The sequence below is a fragment of the Anolis carolinensis genome, unplaced genomic scaffold (assembly GCF_035594765.1).
Source record: "Anolis carolinensis isolate JA03-04 unplaced genomic scaffold, rAnoCar3.1.pri scaffold_8, whole genome shotgun sequence".
NCBI lineage: Eukaryota > Metazoa > Chordata > Lepidosauria > Squamata > Dactyloidae > Anolis > Anolis carolinensis.
In genome coordinates, this window is record NW_026943819.1 from 1,792,540 (window position 1) to 1,814,428 (window position 21,889).

General features: G+C 42.1%; 1 protein-coding gene across 1 annotated transcript; it reads left to right on the top strand.

The window, feature by feature from the left end:
* Positions 1 to 1,427: 1,427 nt before the first annotated feature.
* pou2af3 (POU class 2 homeobox associating factor 3) lies at positions 1,428 to 15,557 on the top strand. Its single transcript, XM_062961229.1, has 5 exons — positions 1,428 to 1,462; positions 3,821 to 4,013; positions 8,193 to 8,256; positions 12,032 to 12,262; positions 13,687 to 15,557. The coding sequence occupies exons 1-5, from the start codon at positions 1,428 to 1,430 to the stop codon at positions 14,091 to 14,093; spliced, it is 930 nt and encodes a 309-aa protein (XP_062817299.1). The 3' UTR covers positions 14,094 to 15,557.
* The last annotated feature ends 6,332 nt before the right edge of the window (positions 15,558 to 21,889 follow it).

Genomic DNA, 21,889 nt, shown 5'->3' on the forward strand with positions numbered 1-21,889 from the left:
TGCTAAGGCTCACCCCATTTTTAGAGGTGTTTACATGGGGGAAAATGCAGTAGTTCTATAATGTATTCTACCATATTTCTCTGATTGTAAGACGGTGATGATTGCAAGGCACATGCTCATTTCAGTCCCACCAAATAGTGTAGATGTGGATGTGGATGTTGATGGTGATGTTGATGTAAAGCACCTCTGATTCTAAGGCGCACCCCATTTTTAGAGATGTTTACATGGGGGAAATGCAGTAGTTCTAGAATGTGTTATACCGTATTTCTCTGATTCTATGATGGTGACAATTGCAAGGCATACTTTCATTTCAGTCCTACAAAATGATATAAATGTAGATGTAAAGCACCTCCGATTCTAAGGCGCACCCCATTTTTAGAGGTGTTTACATGGGGGGAAATGCAGTAGTTCAAGAATGTATTGTACCGTATTTCTCCAATTCTAAGACGGCGACGATTGCAAGGCACACACTCATTTTAGTCCCACCAAATAATGTAGATGTAGGTGTGGATGTGGATGTGGATGTTGATGTTGATGTTGATGTAAAGCACCTCTGATTCTAAGGCTCACCCCATTTTTAGAGGTGTTTACATGGGGGGAAATGCAGTCGTTCTAGAATGTATTGTACCGTATCTCTCCGATTCTAAGACGGCGACAATTGCAAGGCACACACTCATTTCAGTCTCACCAAATAATGTAGATGTAGACCTAGACCTAGATGTAGATGTAAAGCACCTCTGATTCTAAGGAGCACCCCATTTTTCTAGGTGTTTATATGGGAAAAATGCAGTAGTTCTAGGTTGTGTGCTACCGTATTCCTTCAATTATAAGACCGTTGATTGCAAGGCAGACGCTAATTTCAGTCCCACCCAATGATACACATCTGTAGATGTAAAGCACCTTTGAGTCTGAGGCACACCCCATTTTCAGAGATGTTTATATGGGGAAAAAATGGAGCAGTTCTAAGTTGGATTCTACCGTATTTCTTCTATTGTAAGGTGCTGCCGTTTGTAAGGCGCACACTAATTTCAGTCCTACCAACTGATATGTATGTATGTATGTATGTATGTCTACCTGTGATTCTAAGGCATACTCCATTTATGGAGATATTTAATTTTGGGAGAAAGTGTGTCTTAGAATCGAAGAAATATGGTAGTTGATTTTACTCCATTTCTTCGATTTTAAGGCACTGCCGATTGTACGATGCACCGGAGCAGTACCTATTGATCTACTGACATTGGCATGTTTTTGAACTACTAGTTTAGCAGAAGCTGGGGCTAACAGTGGGAGCTCACTCCACTCCCCGGATTCGAACCTGGGACCTTTCGGTCTGCAAGTTCAGCAGCTCAGTGGTTTAACACACTGTGCCACCAGGGGCTCCATAAATATATAGTGATTCTGTTTTTGAATTCATTTCTGGGCGTAGAATGGAAGAAATAGGATATTTCAATGTTGACATGCTGTAGGTTGTAAACTATACATTTTATTGTTTGTAGTGTTGTGAGTGGCTTTGAGTCTCTTTGGAGAGAGGAAAGCACTGTGTGTTTGTGTGTGTGTGTGTGTGTGTGTATGTATGTGTGTGTGTATATATATGTATACACACACACACACACACACACACACACACACAGAGTAGAGTCTCACTTATCCAAGACTCGCTTATCCAAGGTTCTGGATTATCCAAGGCATTTTGTAGTCAATGTTTTCGATATATCGTGATATTTCGGTGCTAAATTCATAAATACAGTAATTGCAACATAACATTACTGCGTATTGAAATACTTTTTGTTGTATAACATGATGTTTTGGGGCTTAATTTGTAAAATCATAACCTAATTTTAAGTTTAATAGGCTTTTCCTTCATCCCTCCTTATTATCCAAGATATTCTTTGATCCAAGGTTCGGCCGGCCTGTTTAGCTTGGATAAATGGGACTCTACTGTACACACATATATATACACACATGACTTTGGATGCTAAGCAGGGCCATCCCTGGTTGGTACTTGGATGGGAGTCCACTAAGGAATATCTGGTGCTGTAGGTGACATTTCAGAGGAATATACTCTACTTTATATTATACTAGCTTTGCCTGGCCACGCGTTGCTGTGGCTTATGGGAATATTTTGTTGGTCAGGTGGAATAGCAGTGAATAGCCTTGTAGTCTCAAAGCCTGGCCGTTTTCTGGAGTAGCTGGAGCTTTTTGTTGCCAAGTTTAGTGTTTCTGGGATGTGCAGTTTTGTTGTTTTGTCCTAGGCTGAAATTTCATTACCCTTTTATATATATAGATTATATTATATTATATTATATTATATTATATTATATTATATTATATTATATTATACTAGCTGTGCCTGGCCATGCGTTGCTGTGGCGAAGTATGGTGTTATGGGAAATAAAGTATTGAGGTATTAGTGGTAGTTAAGGTAAAGGGTAAAGGTTATACCTTACATTAAGTCCATTATAAATGGGTTATATAGCTGTGTGAGTCTACACTGTGTGAGTCTACACTGCCATATAATCCAGTTCAAATCAGATAATCTGTATTTTATAGGCAGTGTGGAAGAGGCCTAAGTGAGGCCTAACTCTGCCTGTCCCCTGGGCTGAGTGGGTTGCTAGGAGACCAAGTGGGAGGAGCTTAGCCTTCTAACTGGCAGCAATTGGATAAAAACAATTATTCCTCTACCTCTAATTAGGACTTTATTTTTCTTTTCTTTTTGTTGTATGAACGTAGAGGCATGGATGAGGGGTTGTGCTGCCAAGTTTAGTGTTTCTGGGATGTGTAGTTTTGTTGTTTGGTCCTAGGTCGAAACGTCATTACCCTTTTATATATATAGATATATATGCAATCCACTGAGACTTTGCCCTATCTGGATACCATTTGCCTCAAAGGCAAAGAGAGGCTCACTGGGCACTGTGTGAGCTCCGAATTTGAAGACAGGGCTTTTCTTTTCTTTGTTCCCCAAGCCTCAAAATTTTGCACATTTCTGGGTTTGTGTTTTGCACATATTTTGCGCCTTAGGTGGGATCTACAAGGAAATATTTCCCAGAGGCTGTTTCCCTCTTTCAACCTCGGACCCGGCCAAGAACTCATGTAGTCGTTCCTTCGACACCTGGGCCAACTTTGGCTCTCGCTGCAGGTGTTTTGGACTGCAACTCCCACCATTCCTACATTGCGTCCTTATATACCAATATCCCTTTAAATGAGGCTAGGACTATCGTAAAAGATCTTTTTGATTCTAGAACATTACAAACACCACCTACACATTTCCTTATGGATCTACTCGATATAGTTTTGGAAAATAATTATTTTAGATTTGATGTGCAGTTTTATTTGCAGATATGGGGGATAGCCATGGGAAGTTCAATGGCCCCCACTTTAGCCAATCTGTTTGTTGCACAGCTAGAAATCGATTACATTTATAATCAAGAAAGGAATCCCTTTTTAAAAGATATGATTTATTACGGGAGATATATAGATGATATATTCATGATTTTTTCTAGTTACCAGACAGCTGAACAATTTAGTTCCTGGATCAACGCCATTCACCCTAACATTAAATTTTCCAAAATCATCAAATCAACAGACATAAATTTCTTAGATGTTTCTATACACCAAGATGAGAGAGGCCTGTATGTAACTAATTACTCTAAACCGACTGACAAAAACTTCTATTTTGCATTTCAATAGCTACCATCATTATTCACTTAAAGCAAATTTGCCTTACTCTCAATTTCTCAGAATCAAGAGGAACAACAGTAAGCCAGCTTAAGCGGCTGGGGAGGAAAAGGAAAGGGCCTGAGGCTGTTAGGAATGGTGGGAGTTGCAGTCCAAAACACCTGCAGCGAGAGCCAAAGTTGGCCCCGTGTTTGCAAAAGTTGGTCCAAAGAAGCCAGCATGTCCCCATTGTTGTCTTTCCAGGGAAGCCGAAGGTCTACCAAGGGGTCCGGGTCAAGATCACGGTCAAGGAGCTTCTGCAACAACGGAGAGCCAAGCAAGCCGTGGCCGAGGATCCCGTAAGTGCCGCCTTTCCCGATACAATCTGGGATTCGTTCGGTCTTTCGGGATTTGCATAAACAAGTAGCCAAAACAATATTTTTTTTTATTTCTTCCTCCCCAAGTCTTGCCCGAGTGGCCGGTTCCCTTTCCGGTGTTTGAGAATGGACAAACACATATAAGTTCCAGAATGAAAAAAAGAAATTGCATCACAAAATTATGCCATTGCTTTTGCATTAGGAAATCGTGTGCTAGGTTTGTGTACTAGGTGTAAGCTAAAGTTGGCCATGTTTCTGTATATATTTCAGATTTTAATATGAATGTCAAAAATGCGTAGTATGATTTTACAGTAAAGACAAATATCACTTAAGTAAAATTCTTTTTCGGAGCCAACCCAACCTTTCTGTATATATTTCAGATTTTAATATTAAGGTCAAGAATGCCTAGTATGATTTTACAGTAAAGACAAATATCACTGAAGTAAAATTCTTTTTAGGAGCCAACCCAACCTTTCTGTATATATTTCAGATTTTAATATTAAGGTCAAAAATGCGTCGTATGATTTTACAGTAAAGACAAATATCACTTAAGTACAATTCTTTTTTGGAGCCAACCCAAACTTTCTGTATATATTTCAGATTTTAATATTAAGGTCAAAAATGCGTTATATGATTTTACAGTAAAGACAAATATCACTGAAGTAAAATTCTTTTTAGGAGCCAACCCAACCTTTCTCTATATATTTCAGATTTTAATATTAATGTCAAAAATGCGTAGTATGATCTTACAGTAAAGACAAATATCACTTAAGTAAAATTCTTTTTAGGAGCCCACCCAGGATTTTATCAACATGTATCTTATTTGTTTTATGACTTGCTTTATTGTTGATTGATTTGTTTTATTGTTGTGTTTTATATTGTCTGTTTTGCCTGAGCTTGGGGAGATGGGGCGGGGTATAAAAGTAAAATAATAATAATAATAATAATAATAATTATTATTATTATTATTATTATAAATAATTTCATATGAGAAAGTGGACAATCAGGAAACTTTTCCGTGCCAATTTTTTTTATTGGAGACGCAGGATATACCTTCCTTTCGCCTGTCGGAAGTGTTTGAAAAGACAAATATATTTGAGGGTTGTTGTATGTTTTCCGGGCTGTGTGGCCATGTTCCAGAAGCATTCTCTCCTGACGTTTCGCCCACATCTACGGCAGGCATCCTCAGAGGTTGTGAGGTATGGAGAAACTAAGCAAGGAAGGTTTATATATTTGTGAAAGAACTCTTGTCAGTTGGAGGCCAGTGTGAATGTTGAAGTTAATCACCTTAATTAGCATCGAAAAGCTTCATCTCCTGGCTTTTTCCTGTCTGGGAGCATCCTTTGTTCAGACATACAATAACCCTGTGATCCCGGCCATGAAAACCTTCGACAAAACAAATATATTTAATTCTCCAAGTGTTCCGGGATGTTACCGATTCCTCCTCTCCTGTCCCAGCTTTTTGCTCAGTTTTCAAATGTTCCGGTTTCTCTCCCTGCCTTCCGCTTTCCCCCTTTGTCCTACTTGCGTTGCTGCAAACGGAGTCCAAAGTGCACAAGAAGGTGGCGCAATGGGTGAAACCTTTGTGCTGGCCAAACTGCTGACCTGAAGGCTGGCGGTTCAAATCCACAAGATGTGTGAGCTCCCATCTGTCAGCTCCAGCTTGCAGGGACATGAGAGAAGCCTCCCAGCAGGATAATAATGATAATGATAATAATAATAATAAAAGTTTATTTATATCCCGCCTCCATCTCCCCCGAAGGGGACTCGGGGCGGCTCACAGAAATATCAAATAAAAACAATAACAGTATGCAGTACATCAGTAGACAAAAACATGCACCAATTATAAAATCTGAACATTAACCTATGAAATAAAAACACGCTTAATAAACCATAGAATTAAAACCAGCGAGGTTACAGTAATAGATAAGCTAAAGTGCGCATTATGAGTTGTAAACTCAAGGATGGTAATAAAATCTAGGTTTTTAACCTAGATTTTAAATTTTGTCAATGATTCAATTTTATAATGGTTTATATTAATATTGAAGTTTTTAGCCCAGATTTTAAATTTTGTCAATGATTAGTTTTATAGGAGTTTTATTAATTTTGAAGTATATAACCTCTCGGATTTTATATGGATGTACGGGACTGGCTGCCCTAGATATGAGCTGGTCATTGACCGTAATAAAAGTTTACATTACATTACACATCCAGGCAATGTCCCCCGAGCAACGTCTCTGTAGACGGCCAATTCTCTAACACCAGAAACGACTTGCAGTATGTTCTCAAGTAGCTTCTGATGTGATTAGAAACACCCTTCCTAGTGTTTGAAAAGAGGAATGTATTTAATTCCCCATGCTGAAAATCAACCGTTCCCATTTGTCCGGGACATTACTGATTCATCCTCTCCTGTCTCGCCTTTCCGTCTGATTTTCCAAACGTCCCGGTTTCTTTCTCTGTTCCTTCCACTTTCCCCTTTTTGTCCTACTCCCGTTGCTGCAAACCCAAACACACGAAGGTTGCATATGTCCCAATTGGAGAAGAAGGCCAGATCTTGCTTTTCCCAGTGAACTCAGGCTCAAGTGAACTGGGAAAAAATCATGGTCAAATTGCATTATTCTACAGCGTATAATCCTAGAGAAGTGTTCCCGGCACCAAGAATTCCATCCTCTACTTAGCAGCTAACTTTAATAAAACACTCAGCTAATTGTAGTCAAAGACAAAATAATTCTGACTCCCTGCTTCAGTATCTCACATTGTCCTTATTGTAGCTTTCAGTAGTTTGGAAACAACATATAATCTTGATAATCCTGGTTCCCTTATTTCACTTATTCTGGGATCAAGGGAGACTCCTTTGAATCATCTATATATATAAATGAGTGATGGCATCACGGCGACCTACAAAACAACAAAACTAAACACCCCACAAACTCGAAAATTGACAACACAACCCATCATCCACGCCTCTAGGTTGATACAACAAATAGAAAAGAAAAATAAAGTCCTAATTAGAGGGAGAGGAAGAATTGTTTTTATCCAATTGCTGCCAGTTAGAAGGCTAAGCTCCGCCCACTTGGTCTCCTAGCAACCCACTCAGCCCAGGGCGCAGGCAGAGTTAGGCCTCACTTAGTCCTCTTCCACACTGCCTATAAAACACACATTATCAGATTTTAACTGGATTAGATGACAGTGTAGACTCAAGGCCCTTCCACACAGCTATATAACCCATTTATAATCTTATATTATCTGCTTTAACTGGATTATCTGGACTCCACACCCTTTACCTTAACTACCACCAATTCCTCAATACTTTATTTCCCATGCCACCATACTTCGCCACAGCAATGCGTGGCCGGGCACAGCTGGTAGTATAATAAAGTTGGAAGAGACCCCCAAAGGCCACCTAGTCCAACCCCTTTTTGCCATGCAGGGAAAGCACAATCAAAGCACCCCTGACAGATGGCCATCTTCCAAATAACCAGTGGAGGAGATCTAGAGTTGGACCTCTATCTATTCCGGATAAATTTGTAAAAAAATCTTTTTTTTCAAATTCCTTCAATTTCTGGGAAAGGCATTTTGGAGCTTGCTTTCCATCTGCAGGCTCGACATCTGGCGCTCAAGACATCTGCCGTTTGCAAGCACACACCCAGGACAGCTGCCAGAAAACCGGCCTTTTTATGGCTTTTGTGGCCGGGAACTTGTAAATTCCAGGGAAAGGCAATCTGCAGATCAGGGCTTGGCCTCCCGGTTACCTTTTGAACATTTCCTGCTCTTTCCTTTCGCCGCAGCAGGTAAAAATAAAGCCTACCTGGATGGCATGGCTAAGCGAAATTCTCCAAACCATGCAGGTTGTATATAAACCTCAATGAGATCTATCCATGGAGAGAAATTCACCGGAAGCAGCATCCCGATCCTAAACAGAACTTTGTATTGATTCGGCCAAAAAATGTGCTGGTTTTTCTTTACAGTCTTTGCCAAGAAACACTCAACTTACCTCCACTTTGCAAGGAGTTAAAAGAAAGAAGGGAGGAAAAAAGGAAGGAAGGAAAGAAGGAATGAGTGTCCTTTGTTTTGCTTTGCTTTCCAATCGGAGATACACTCTTGCTTGGCTTTGTTTTGCCTCTTTCAAGTCTTTGCTTCTTTGTTTCTTTGCCTTCCTAGGTTTGCAGAGAGAGCTGTGCCACCGAGGTCCAGTTCACCGAGTCTTTCTCTCCTCCTTGCGCAGGTGAGTACAAAGGTAGCATGTCTATCCAAGCAAAGCAGAATTGCTGGCCTTCTCCCCCAGAATTCGCACCTGGATCCCTGGGAAGTGGAAGAACGGATAAGGCGTGTGGCCAAAGTGGAGTGCGGAAAGGGTGCCCTGAACGCAGGTGGATGCAAAAGGAAGAGAAGGACGCTTTCGGAAACACCGGTGGCTCCTCGCCTTTATACCCACCCTGTTCTCCCACCCAGGAAGATCAATCACAAGGCACAAGGAGGTCACACCGCATTGCTTTCTCCTGCCAGAAAGGGATTCCGGCACATGGAGTTCCTTCCAGCAGGTCCAAGGGTTTCCAGCCCTCTTCTCACCCTCTTTGAACCCTTTCCCCCTTTTTTTGCTATCAGCTTCTTCCCAGTTTGCAGAGCTCTCCAAAAGCTGAAAAATGTCCAGGAGGCGAGGATTTAATAATAATAATAATAATAATAATAATAATAATAATAATAATAATAGGAGCCCCCGTGGCCTAGGGGATAAAAGCCTTGTGACTTGAAGGTTGGGTTGCTGACCTGAAGGCTGCAGGGTTCGAATCCCACCCGGGGAGAGCGCGGATGAGCTCCCTCTATCAGCTCCAGCTCCATGCGGGGACACAAGAGAAGCCTCCCACAAGGATGGTAAAACATCAAAGCATCCAAGCGTCCCCTGGGCAACGTCCTTGCAGACGGCCAATTCTCTCACCCCAGAAGCAACTCAGGTTGCTCCTGACACGAATAATAATAATAATAATATACTACTACTAATAATATAATATATTATATATATTATTAATAATAATAATACAGTAGACATTGACAAAATTACGATCTGCCAGCTGCAAAAGGCCACCCTACTGGGATCTGCGCGCATCATCTGAAAATACATCACACAGTCCTAGACACTTGGGAAGTGTTCAACTTATGATTTTGTGATATGAAATCCAGCATATCTATCTTGTTTGCTGTGTCATAATAAAATAATAATAATAATAGGTAAAAGGCAAAGGTTTCCCCTGATGTTAAGTCCAGTCGTGACCGACTCTGGGGGTTGGTGCTCATCTCCATTTCTAAGCCGAAGAGCCGGCGTTGTCCATAGACACCTCCAAGGGCATGTGGCCACTGGCATGACTGCATGGAGCACCGCTATCTTCCCGCCAGAGCGGTACCTATTGATCTACTCACATTTGCATGTTTTCGAACTGCTAGGTTGGCCTAAGCTGGAGCTAACAGTGGGAGCTCACTCCGCTCCCTGGATTTGAACCTGGGACCTTTCGGTCTGTAAGTTCAGCAGCTCAGTGCTTTAACACACTGAGCCACTGGAGGCTCCAATAATAATAATAATAATAATAATAATAATAATAATAATAATAATGCCAAAAGATCTCAGCCGGCATTTGGAAACAATAGACATTGACAAAATTACGATCTGCCAACTGCAAAAGGCCACCCTGCTGGGATCTGCGCGCATCATCCGAAAATACGTCACACAGTCCTAGACACTTGGGAAGTGTTCGACTTGTGATTTTGTGATATGAAATCCAGCATATCTATCTTGTTTGCTGTGTCATACTACTACTACTACTACTACTACTACTACTACTACTACTACTAATAATAATAATAATAATAACAACAACTTGAAAAGTGTTCAACTTATGATTTTGTGATACAAAATCCAGTATATATATCTTCTTTGCTGTGTCATACTATGTCTTTGTGTCAATATAATAATAATAACAACAACAACAACAACTTGGGAAGTGTTCAACTTGTGATTTTGTTATACGAAATCCAGCATATATATTTCGTTTGCTGTGTCATACTATGTCTTTGGGTCAATAATAATAATAACAACAACAAAAACAACAACAACAACTTGGGAAGTGTTCGACTTGTGATTTTGTGATACGAAATCCAGCATATATATCTCGTTTGCTGTGTCATACTATGTCTTTGTGTCAAAATAATAATAATAATAATAATAATAATAATAATAATAATAACAACAACAACAACAACAACTTTATTCTTGTACTCCGTCTCCATCTCCCCGAAGGGACTCGGGGCGGCTTACATGAGAAAACAAACCAACTGCAACATAAATTAAAATATAATCCATAAATTTAAGACACAATATAATAAGATAGACAAATATACCTACTTATCCTGGGATCAAGGATGTGAGACGGCTGCTTTTGTCACACGATTTTTGTTCCTGGGTTATCAAACTTCCTAATTACCATAAAAACATGGGAAAATGTATTGTCGTAGGCTTTCATAGCCGGAATCACTGGGTTGCTGTCACTTTATTTGGCCAAGTTCCAGAAGCATTCTCTCCTGATGTTTTGCCCACATCTATGGCAGGCCTACTTCACAACCTCTGAGGATGCCTGCCATTGATGTGGGTGAAACGTCAGGAGAGAATGCTTCTGGAACATGGCTAGTCAGCCTGAAAAACTCACAGCAACCCAACTTGGGAAAAGTTTATTAAACTGCAAAAACTTTGGTTTTGCGGGACAAAATGTTGCAATAGCGCATTTTGCTCTAGTTTTTCAATGAATATCTCACCGAGTCTCACCCAATTCAGCCACAAAAACAAAATTTCTGAAATAGAACAGCTACTTTCAAAATGAGGAGGGCACAATCAATTGGGAAATAGCACTTTCAAACCAGGAACAGAACATTTCTCAAAATTTGTTACATAATGTAATAGTTACTATCGGTATTAGTATTATTTATTTTGTTGCTACATCAATGAGATGGAAGAAGATGGTGGCGCAATGGGTTAAACTCTTGTGCCGGATGAACTGCTGACCTAAAGGTTGGGTTGCTAACCCGAAGGTTGCCGGTTCGAATCCGCAAGACGGGATGAGCTGCCATCTGTCAGCTCTAGCTTGTAAGGACATGAAGGAAACCTCACAGCGAACACATCCTGGAGTCCCCTGAGCAACGTCTCTGTAGATGGCCAATTCTCTCAAATTAGAAGCGACTTGCAGCATGTTCCAAAGCAGCTTCTGACATGACAAAAAATGAGAAGGAACATAACTGTATGCTCACGGATTGGTGGGCATGCAAAGCCATTTAATAGAGTAAAATAATAAATGCTGCATTGATGTGTGCAGCAGGTGCACAATGCAAACCGATGCACAATGTGGAGCTTCTCCAAAACAGAAGGCATAATTCTGTCTCACGGCCTGGCTGCCTTGAGTCCAACAGAGTATTGAGTCGGAGCTTTTCTTTCCATACATGCTCTATAAAGAATTCTGGAAGCAGCTGGTGTTTACCTCACCTGCTAGAAGATGAACACATTGCTACAATTGTACCAGATATAATAGAATCCCATTCTTTCCCAGGTCAAGGTGCTTTAGAGCATTGTTTACTTCAGCATTGTACCATAGAAAATTTGTGTTTCTCCAGCCCCTTTTCATCATCTTCCCACTGTGGGTGCTGCTAAAAAAACTTCTAGCTAGATAGAAGATGTATAGAATCTAGACCGCGATTCTTTGAGGATTTCCCTAGCCTAAAATGATACATTTTAATATATTGGTTTTATGGTTCCCGTCCCCTTGATCTGGTCATGTAAGTGTGATTTATTGTTATAATTGTATTGTTTTACTTTGTTTAATAATGTGTATTATGTTGTTATGTAATGTTTGTGTTTGCTTTTATGACTGTAAATCGCCCTGAGTCCCATCCGAGAGATAGGGCGGTATATAAATAAAGTTTTATTATTATTATTATTATTCTCTTTTTCCTCCTCGTTTCAGCTCCTTTTGCAGATGCGGATCTCGAGCAGTCCTCTTCCACCTGCCTCCAGCCTTGGCCCTTCCAAAACTGCCTCACCTGTGAAGAAATTCCCAGTTACCTGGAGCAACTGGTGGACTCCTGCCTCCAGACGGAGCCAGTCCTGGATCCCGCTTTGCCTTTGGCCCAGGGACACCTCACCTGCCCGCCCGGCGGATACCAGCCCGGCCCACCTCCTTGCCTGGTAATCATTTGTGCATCAGGGTTCATGAGCCTCCAAACAAGGACCCTTTTCACACCACACAGTTATAGTGCTATTATTATTATTATTATTATTATTATTATTATTATTATTATTAATTTTATCCATTCAAAGTATTTCCGTATCACCTCCCAACTCACAAGGACTTCAGAGACGGTCTTTCAGATCTCTCGGCCCCAAATTATTGAGACATCACAACCTTGCAGGACTCTGAAATGCTCTCTGAAATGCATATCCAACTCTATATGCTCTGTTTTTGCATTAGTTGCAACTTCTAAATACTTTTCAAGGGCAACCCAATGTAGGGAATTCTCAGTTGCTTTACTGTGTCAAAGCGCTGAGCTGCTGAACTTGCAGACCGAAAGGTCCCAGGTTCAAATCCTGGGAGAGGAATGAGCGCCCGCTGTTGGCCCCAGCTCCTGCCAACCTAGCAGTTGCAAATGTGAGTAGATCAATAGGTACTGCTCCAGCGGGAAGGTAACGGCGCTCCATGCAGTCATGCCAATGGCCACATGACCTTGGAGGTGTCTATGGACAATGCTGGCTCTTCGGCTTAGAAATGGAGATGAGCACCAACCCCCAGAGTGTGAGTAGAGTAATAGGTACCGCTCCGGCGGGAAGGTAACGGCGCTCCATGCAGTCATGCCAATGGCCACATAACCTTGGAGGTGTCTACGGACAATGCCGGCTCTTCGGCTTAGAAATGGAGATGAGCACCAACCCCCAGAGTGTGAGTAGATCGATAGGTACTGCTCCAGCGGGAAGGTAACAGCGCTCCATGCAGTCCTGCCAGTGGCCACATGAGCTTGGAGGTGTCTATGGACAACGCTGGCTCTTCGGCTTAGAAATGGAGTTGAGCACCAACCCCCAGAGTGTGAGTAGATCAATAGGTACTGATCTGGCGGGAAGGTAACGGCGCTCCATGCAGTCATGCCAGTGGCCACATGACCTTGGAGGTGTCTACGGACAACGCCGGCTCTTTGGTTTAGAAATGGAGATGAGCCCCAACCCCCAGAGTCGGACACGACTGGACTTAACGTCAGGGGAAAACCTTTACCTAACCTATCCTTCACATTCACACCTGTAAAATTGCATCGGGTTCCCTGAGGAAAGGCATATTCCGAGGTGTTTTGCAGAGTTCTTTCTCTGAAAAATGGGCCGTCTCCCATCCAGGATGCAGCCAGGGCTGGCCCTGCTTAGTTTCCGAACTGGGAAGGAATTGGGCATCGATAGAGGCATTCCCTTCTGAAGCAAACCTGAATTGAATTGGGCTTGTTTGTAACAAGGGCGATTGTGTCGCTATGAGTTTTCCAGGCTGTGTTCCAAGTTCCAGAAGCATTCAGGACCAAATGCTTCTGGAACATGGCCAGACATCCCAGAAAATTCACAGCAACATAGTGATTCTGGCCACGAAAGCCTTGGACAACCCAATGGTGAGTGTTTCCACTCTTCTTTTCCAGGGCACGGGATCTCCGGACTCCTCGGATCCGTCCAGCTCCTTCGAGTACAGCTTCTCCCCGCCACCACTGCCTCCTTTTGCTCCCATCGACTACCACGACTCCACTTCTTCCTCTCTGGAGGCCAAGAGTTGTATGTACCCATCTCTGGAGGAGAGCTCCTACCCGCTGCCTCCCCACGTACAATACAACCACGTTCCCGCTCCCTGCGGATGCACGTCCTGCGGCTCCCAGCACTTGGACACTTTCCGGGTCTCCGAATGCTTCCCTTACGCAAACGCGGACTGTCGGGAATACGTCCCGTCCGTCTCGGTGGCAGACGACTTCTTCCGAAGAGATCGGAGCTGGGACGCCTGCTATAGTTAATCTGGAAGCATTACTGTATATATAATACATACACAACTAAGTAAATCCACAGACTTGCAGTTGCCTTTTCAAGTGGCAAAACACTGAGCATCTCACTTGGAGCCGAAAGGCGCAAGTTTCCAAAATTCAATGTGTTGTCGAAGGCTTTCATGGCCGGGATCATAGGGTTGTTGTATGTTTTCCAGGCTGTATGGCCGTGTCCTAGAAGTACAGTAGAGTCTCACTTATCCAACGTAAACGGGCTGGCAGAACGTTGGATAAGCGAATATGTTGGATAATAAGGAGAGAGTAAGGAAAAGCTTATTAAACATTAAATTAGGTTATGATTTTACAAATTAAGCACCAAAGCATCATGTTAGACAACAAATTTGACAGAAAAAGTAGCTCAATACGCAGCAAAGCTATGTAGTAATTACTGTATTTAAGAATTTAGCACCAAAATATCACGATGTATTGAAAACATTGACTACAAAAATGCGTTGGATAATCCAGAACGTTGAATAAGCGAGTGTTGGATAAGTGAGACTCTACTGTATTCTCTCCTGACGTTTCGCCCTCATCACCCTGGACTTTCCACAGATATATATAAACCTTCCTTGCTTAGTTTCTCCATACCTCATAACCTCTGAGGATGCCTGCCACAGATGTGGGCGAAACGTCAGGAGAGAATGCTTCTGGAACATGGCCAGACAGCCCAGAAAACATACAACAACCCTTTCCAAAATTCACCTGTCATAAAATAAACTATTCTCTCTTTGACTGTGAGTTTTCCGGCCTGCATGGCCATGTTCCAGAAGCATTCTCTCCTGACGTTTCGCCCATATCTATGTCAGGCATCCTCGGAGGTTGTGAGATCTGTCGGAAACTAGGCAACCTGAGGCCATTTAACAACCGGGGCCATTTTAACACATCCCCACAGGCAGTAAGCAGCCAGGCTTTGAAGCTGCAAGGCCGTTCAATGCTAATCAAGGTGATCAATTGCAACATTAACACTTGACACAAACAGACTTTGTCCCACCCTGGACATTATTCCACAGATAGATATAAAACACCCCACTTGCCTAGTTTCCAACGGACCTCACAACCTCTGAGGATGCCTGCCATAGATGTGGGCAAAACGCCAGGAGAGAATGCTTCTGGAACATGGCTAGACCACCCAGAAAACTCACAGCAACCTAGTGATTCCTCTGCCTTCCCAACTATTGCTGGAGAAAGAGTTTTGTGAAACTAGAAGGAAGGCACAGAAAAACAGAGCTTCCCAATGTCATGAATACACGCTCCATGCGCTTCTGCTCTGATCACATAATAAGCCATTGCGTTGCCACTGCAAATCTGTCCTTCACTTGGCCTTTGCTTTGCTTTTGGGAGCCTTCATTTCAGGCACAGATACTTTAACGCCACGCCACACTTATTTCTTCTGCCCTTCTTGTATGTTTAAGTTGTCCAATAAACTAATACCAGCCAGCGTGTTGCCGATTTGTGTCATTCCTCTGCTTCTCGCAGTGCCGATACGCTTTGCCCTTGTCCGATAGCAGTACGTATTAGGCATGTCCAATCAATGAAAAAAATGTTTCAATTCTCGTTTCTAAAGTAGCGGGCACCGGCGTTTCGAAATAGAAACTATTTCCGATTTTTTTCACCCAAAATTTTTGGATATTTCCGAAAATTCGTAATGATTCTAAATGTTTCTAAAATGGCAATCGCCAAAAAAAACCGGCCCCGGGGGGGACTTTTACAGGGCTCTCCCGCCCTCATTTCTGGAGCTATCCTCATCAAATTTGGTACAGTGGGAGAACACATTCAACACTCTTAGCTCAACAAATTGCAGAACGTTGCCTGTATCCTACGTTTTTTGGCAAATTTTCATAACTTTTTAAAATACACTATTTTTTAATATTTGAAGAAACCTGTTCCTGGTCTGAAAGTCTTATTTCCTGTTCAATTGGGTTTTTATCACTGTGAAATGGACCAGTTACCATGCCAAGCAATGCTCTGGCAAGGTGTGCAAAGAAACTTTGAAAACTAGAAATTCTCTTGTTATATTTTTAAGCAAGAAGGGCACTGGAAATCAATGGTGTGTCTTGCTATGTGATCCCACAAGCAACAAAGGTGATGCCTTGCCTTCCTTTGTTAATGTACCTCCCATTCAAGGTAGGTTGCAGAAACAATTTTTTTAATATTTTAAAAATATATTAAAACAATTTGGGGGGGGGGGGTTAACGAAACATTAAGAGACAATTAGGGAATGGGCCAGCGATGGTTCAAATTACATTGCCGGTTGCGCCATGAGACAACATCTCAGAATGCGTCTCAAAAAGCGAGAACAATCCGATATAAATCCGATATAAGATTCAAAACGATTTTTTGGACATACCTAGTATGTATGAAAAGAATCATGGACAACAAGTTAAACATATGTCTCACTTGGGTTCCATGAATATAGGCGTAACTTGGACACATAGATCTTGTTCGATCTGGATGTTGCACAATCTTGCACAATCTCCAAATCTCCCTCCAGGCAGTTGTTGTTATGATGTATGGATTGCTAGGGTGGCCTTTGACTCTCTGGAAGTGATGGAGGAGAGGAGGTGATGAGCAGAAGGCACACGTCTCAGAGATTACAATCGGGACATGTGCAGCCATGCACCGTGAAAGTGTGGCCAAGACTTTTAGCAATGAAGGAGAAGGCACAAAGAGAGGAGAGGCTGCAGCAGTTTGCGTTGGCCTGAATCTACTGGAAAGGGAAAGATCTTGTCCCTCTTTTCCATTTGCTAAATTAATGTCATTTCCACCACACTGAATTACCCTTGTTCCGTCTCCCAGGGTTTTGATTTTACAAGTTGCCCATAGTTGCAGGAATAGCACCTGTTTGCATTTTTTTCCAGGGCTGTTGCAGATTCTGCAGCAACCTGATAGTTCAACCATTAGCAGAGTTTGTAGCCTGTTTGCAAAGCTTTGCTGCTTGCAGCCTGCAAATGTATCTTTTTGTTCCAGAGACCGCCCCTTTTCCTGGGGAAAGAAGGCTCCATTTTGAGAAGCCTCTTGCCTTCTTGACTGAAGAATAAAGAACTTAGATGTGCTTGTGTGGCCAAGCCAGGCCAACTCTGACAAAGCAATCGTAAGTACTGACCTGCCTTTAAAACCAGTGCCAAGCATAGCTAGGAAAAGACCTGTTCTTTCTAAAAATAGTAGCTTAGCACTGGGGCAGAGAATATCTCAGGATTTCTCTGCCACTGGAAGAAGTTCTACCTTCTTTGCCTCAAAAACTAGCTCTGAGCTTAGATAGTTATAGACCTGCTCTTTCTGATAGCTCAGGGCTAGGGTAAAGAGGATCTCAGGATCTCTTCGCCTTTGGATGAAGTTAAACCAGCAACTAAAGGGGAAAAGCAAGAAAGGAATATCTGCAAGATTTTGTAAGTTGTCTGTTTATATTTGCAACCTTAACTACGTATGCCAAGTCTGCCATGGACTTTGTGAAAATAAAAGTTTGTTTGATTGTTCAACTTGAAGTGCCTTTGGTTACTGGGATTTCCAGAGCTTCTAAGTAAGGCACCCGCAGTTCACCTGGGCAAAGGAAGAAGCACATCTTAAAGCTTTAAAAAGTGCCTGGGTGTGACGGCATAACCCTATTTATTGGCATGTAATGCTCACCATTTCTGGCTCAATGGCCTTGCCAAAATGAGGGCACGCATTAGATTCATGTAATACGACAATCTTCGTGCTGAGCCAAAGCAAAGCAGGAAAGCGGCTTCAGGAGCTCCTTTTTGAAGGAACTCATCTCGAATTAAACAGTCATTGCTCCATGCTATGCAATCCTGGGATTTGTAGTTTAGTGAGGCACCCATGTTCTTTGGCAGGGAAGGCTCAAGACGTTGCAAAAGGAGGGTCTCCAAGGTTCAGTGGCACATGAGACTCGAGTCAGTACTAGTCAATGTGAACTTAGAGGTTGATTGCTCAAACCTTGGGTTCATATTCATCATCATCATTATCATCATCATCATCATTTAATTACTTATTAATCGCCCTCCATCCGAGATGCTCTAGGCGATTCCAGGATCTCAGTGTGTTGACTCAGCCACAGCATAGCCAGAGTGAGGATGAAGAAGGGGATTCTGGGTTTCAGATACAAGAGCTAGATGATGGGATGCAGGATGAATGTCAGGAGAATGGCATGGGAATCATACAGGCTGATTCAGAGGCTCGAGAACTGTAGCTTGAGCAGAATGAAGTGTTGACCCCACAGACCATAGATAACAGCCAGCATGACATTCCCATGGGAATTAATGAGCAGGAGATGTCTCAAGCCCCGGTTCAGGTGCAAGATAATGAGGACCTTGAATTATCTAGGGCAGACTGGTTGTTATGGAAAGGAGTTCACCCTCGTAGGAGTGTGAGATTGGCGGGTAAGTGAGAGGCCTCCACAGGAAAGAGAAATGCCTTTCTGGGGTGCTTTTAAAAGTGTGTGTTGGGGAATAGATTTTTGTCAAAGCAAATTCTCGCTTCATCTGAGTGGATGTTTCTGCTTCATGCCTAGAGAATATTTCTGTTCCTGGATCTTTGAAACCTTGTGCCTTTGTTCTTTGGGATCTATCGTTTACTGTTTTGGCTAATGGACTTGTGGATGATTATGGCTTATGAATTATTGGATTTCTATTGACTTTTTTACTGCCTGCTTTGATTTATATCTGCTTTTGCTCAATAAAACTACAAAAGACAATCTCCCGTGTGTGATTGGTGTCTATAGCAAGGTGGACTATTCTGGGGTGCGACACAGTGCTTCCTCCACAACAGGTGCATCTCCCCAAAAGCCCAGTGTTTGAGACTTCAGAGAAGCCGCTCTCGGTCGGTTAGGAGTTAATGCTTATCCGGTGGCACCTGATTGCAGGTACAGGGAAGCCAAGCGCCCATAAAAGATTTCCTCCTGATCCCATCTGCTAAGGCTTGGCTTTGGCACGGCAGCTGGGGAGCGGGGCCACCGCCAAAAGGTGTGCAGTGGGGCCATTCGCAAAAATAACAACAATAATAATATAAAAACAGGGAAGTGATTCGACCCAAGGCTTCACTGGTCACAACAGATTATTCCTCAGGCTTGGGTGAACAGGTGGATGAAAACATTCAAGGTAGAGCTAGTGCAGTTTGACACCACTTAAACTGCCATTGGCTCAATGTGCGGCAAAAGGCCTTTGAAAACTATAGCTCCCAGAATTCAATTGCATTGGGCCAAACAGCATTAATTCTGCAGTGTAGAGGCACCATCAGAAACCTTGCATCAAACGTAAAGGAATCTCCAATGCATTACATACACTGTATCAATCAATCAAATAACCAATCAAGGAGTTAATCAATCAATCAAGAGGTCTGCAAACTATAAATCCTAGCATTCCATAGCATTGAGTCCTGCGAGTTAGTCTCAAACTGCATTCATTACAGTGTAGATGCAGCATCAGAGACCTCGCATCAAATGTAAAGGATCTCCAATGCATCACACACACTGTATCAATCAATCAAATAACCAATCAAGGAGGTAATCAATCAATCAATGAAGAAGTCTGGCACCTCTCCAAACTATAAATCCTTGCATTCCATAGCATCGAAGTAGTCTCAAACTGTACTCATTACAGTGTAGATGCACCATCAGAGACCTCGCATCAAATGTAAAGGATCTCCAGTGCATTACACACACTGTATCAATCAATTAATCAGTCAGTCAAATAACCAATCAAGGAGTTAATCAATCAACCAAGAGGTCTGGCACCTTTGCAAACTATAAATCCTAGCATTCCATAGCATTGAGTCCTGCCAGTTAGTCTCAAACTGCATTTATTACAGTGTAGATGCACCATCAGAAACCTCACATCAAATGTAAAGGATCTCCAATGCATTACACACACTGTATCAATCAATCAATCAATCAGTCAATCAGTCAAATAACCAATCAAGGAGTTAATCAGTCAATCAAGAGGTCTGGCACCTCTGCAAACTATAAATCCTAGCATTCCATAGCCTTGAGTCCTGGCAGTTAGACTCAATCTGCATTCATTACAGTGTAGATGCACCATCAGAGACCTCCCATCAAATGTAAAGGATCTCCAATGCATTACACACACTGTATCAATCAATCAATCAATCAGTCAATCAGTCAAATAACCAATCAAGGAGTTAATCAATCAACCAAGAGGTCTGGCACCTTTGCAAACTATAAATCCTAGCATTCCATAGCATTGAGTCCTGGCAGTTAGTCTCAAACTGCATTTATTACCGTGTAGAGGCACCATCAGAAACCTCACATCAAATGTAAAGGATCTCCAATGCATTACACACACTGTATCAATCAATCAATCAATCAATCAGTCAATCAGTCAAATAACCAATCAAGGAGTTAATCAATCAACCAAGAGGTCTGGCACCTTTGCAAACTATAAATCCTAGCATTCCATAGCCTTGAGTCCTGGCAGTTAGTCTCAAACTGCATTTATTACCGTGTAGAGGCACCATCAGAAACCTCACATCAAATGTAAAGGATCTCCAATGCATTACACACACTGTATCAATCAATCAATCAATCAATCAGTCAATCAGTCAAATAACCAATCAAGGAGTTAATCAATCAACCAAGAGGTCTGGCACCTTTGCAAACTATAAATCCTAGCATTCCATAGCATTGAGTCCTGGCAGTTAGTCTCAAACTGCATTTATTACCGTGTAGAGGCACCATCAGAAACCTCACATCAAATGTAAAGGATCTCCAATGCATTACACACACTGTATCAATCAATCAATCAATCAGTCAATCAGTCAAATAACCAATCAAGGAGTTAATCAATCAACCAAGAGGTCTGGCACCTTTGCAAACTATAAATCCTAGCATTCCATAGCCTTGAGTCCTGGCAGTTAGTCTCAAACTGCATTTATTACCGTGTAGAGGCACCATCAGAAACCTCACATCAAATGTAAAGGATCTCCAATGCATTACACACACTGTATCAATCAATCAATCAATCAGTCAATCAGTCAAATAACCAATCAAGGAGTTAATCAATCAACCAAGAGGTCTGGCACCTTTGCAAACTATAAATCCTAGCATTCCATAGCCTTGAGTCCTGGCAGTTAGTCTCAAACTGCATTTATTACCGTGTAGAGGCACCATCAGAAACCTCACATCAAATGTAAAGGATCTCCAATGCATTACACACACTGTATCAATCAATCAATCAATCAATCAGTCAATCAGTCAAATAACCAATCAAGGAGTTAATCAATCAACCAAGAGGTCTGGCACCTCTGCAAACTATAAATCCTAGCATTCCATAGCATTGAGTCCTGCCAGTTAGTCTCAAACTGCACTCCTTACAGTGTAGATGCACCATCAGAGACCTCCCATCAAATGTAAAGGCCCGGGCTGTGGCGCAGGCTGGTGAGCAGCCAGCCAGCTGCAGCCAGCTGCAACAAATCACTCTGACCAAGAGATCATGAGTTCGAGGCCAGCTCGGAGCCTATGTTTGTCTTGTCTTTGTTCTATGTTAAAGGCATCGAATGTTTGCATATATATGTGTAATGTGATCTGCCCTGAGTCCCCTTCGGGGTGAGAAGGGTGGAATATAAATACTGTAAATAAATAAATAAATAAATAAATAAATAAAGGATGTCCAATGCATTACACACATTGTATCAATCAATCAGTCAGTCAGTCAGTCAGTCAGTCAGTCAAATAACCAATCAAGGAGGTAATCAATCAAGAGGTCTGGCACCTCTGCAAACTATAAATCCTAGCATTCCATAGCATTGAGTCCTGTCAG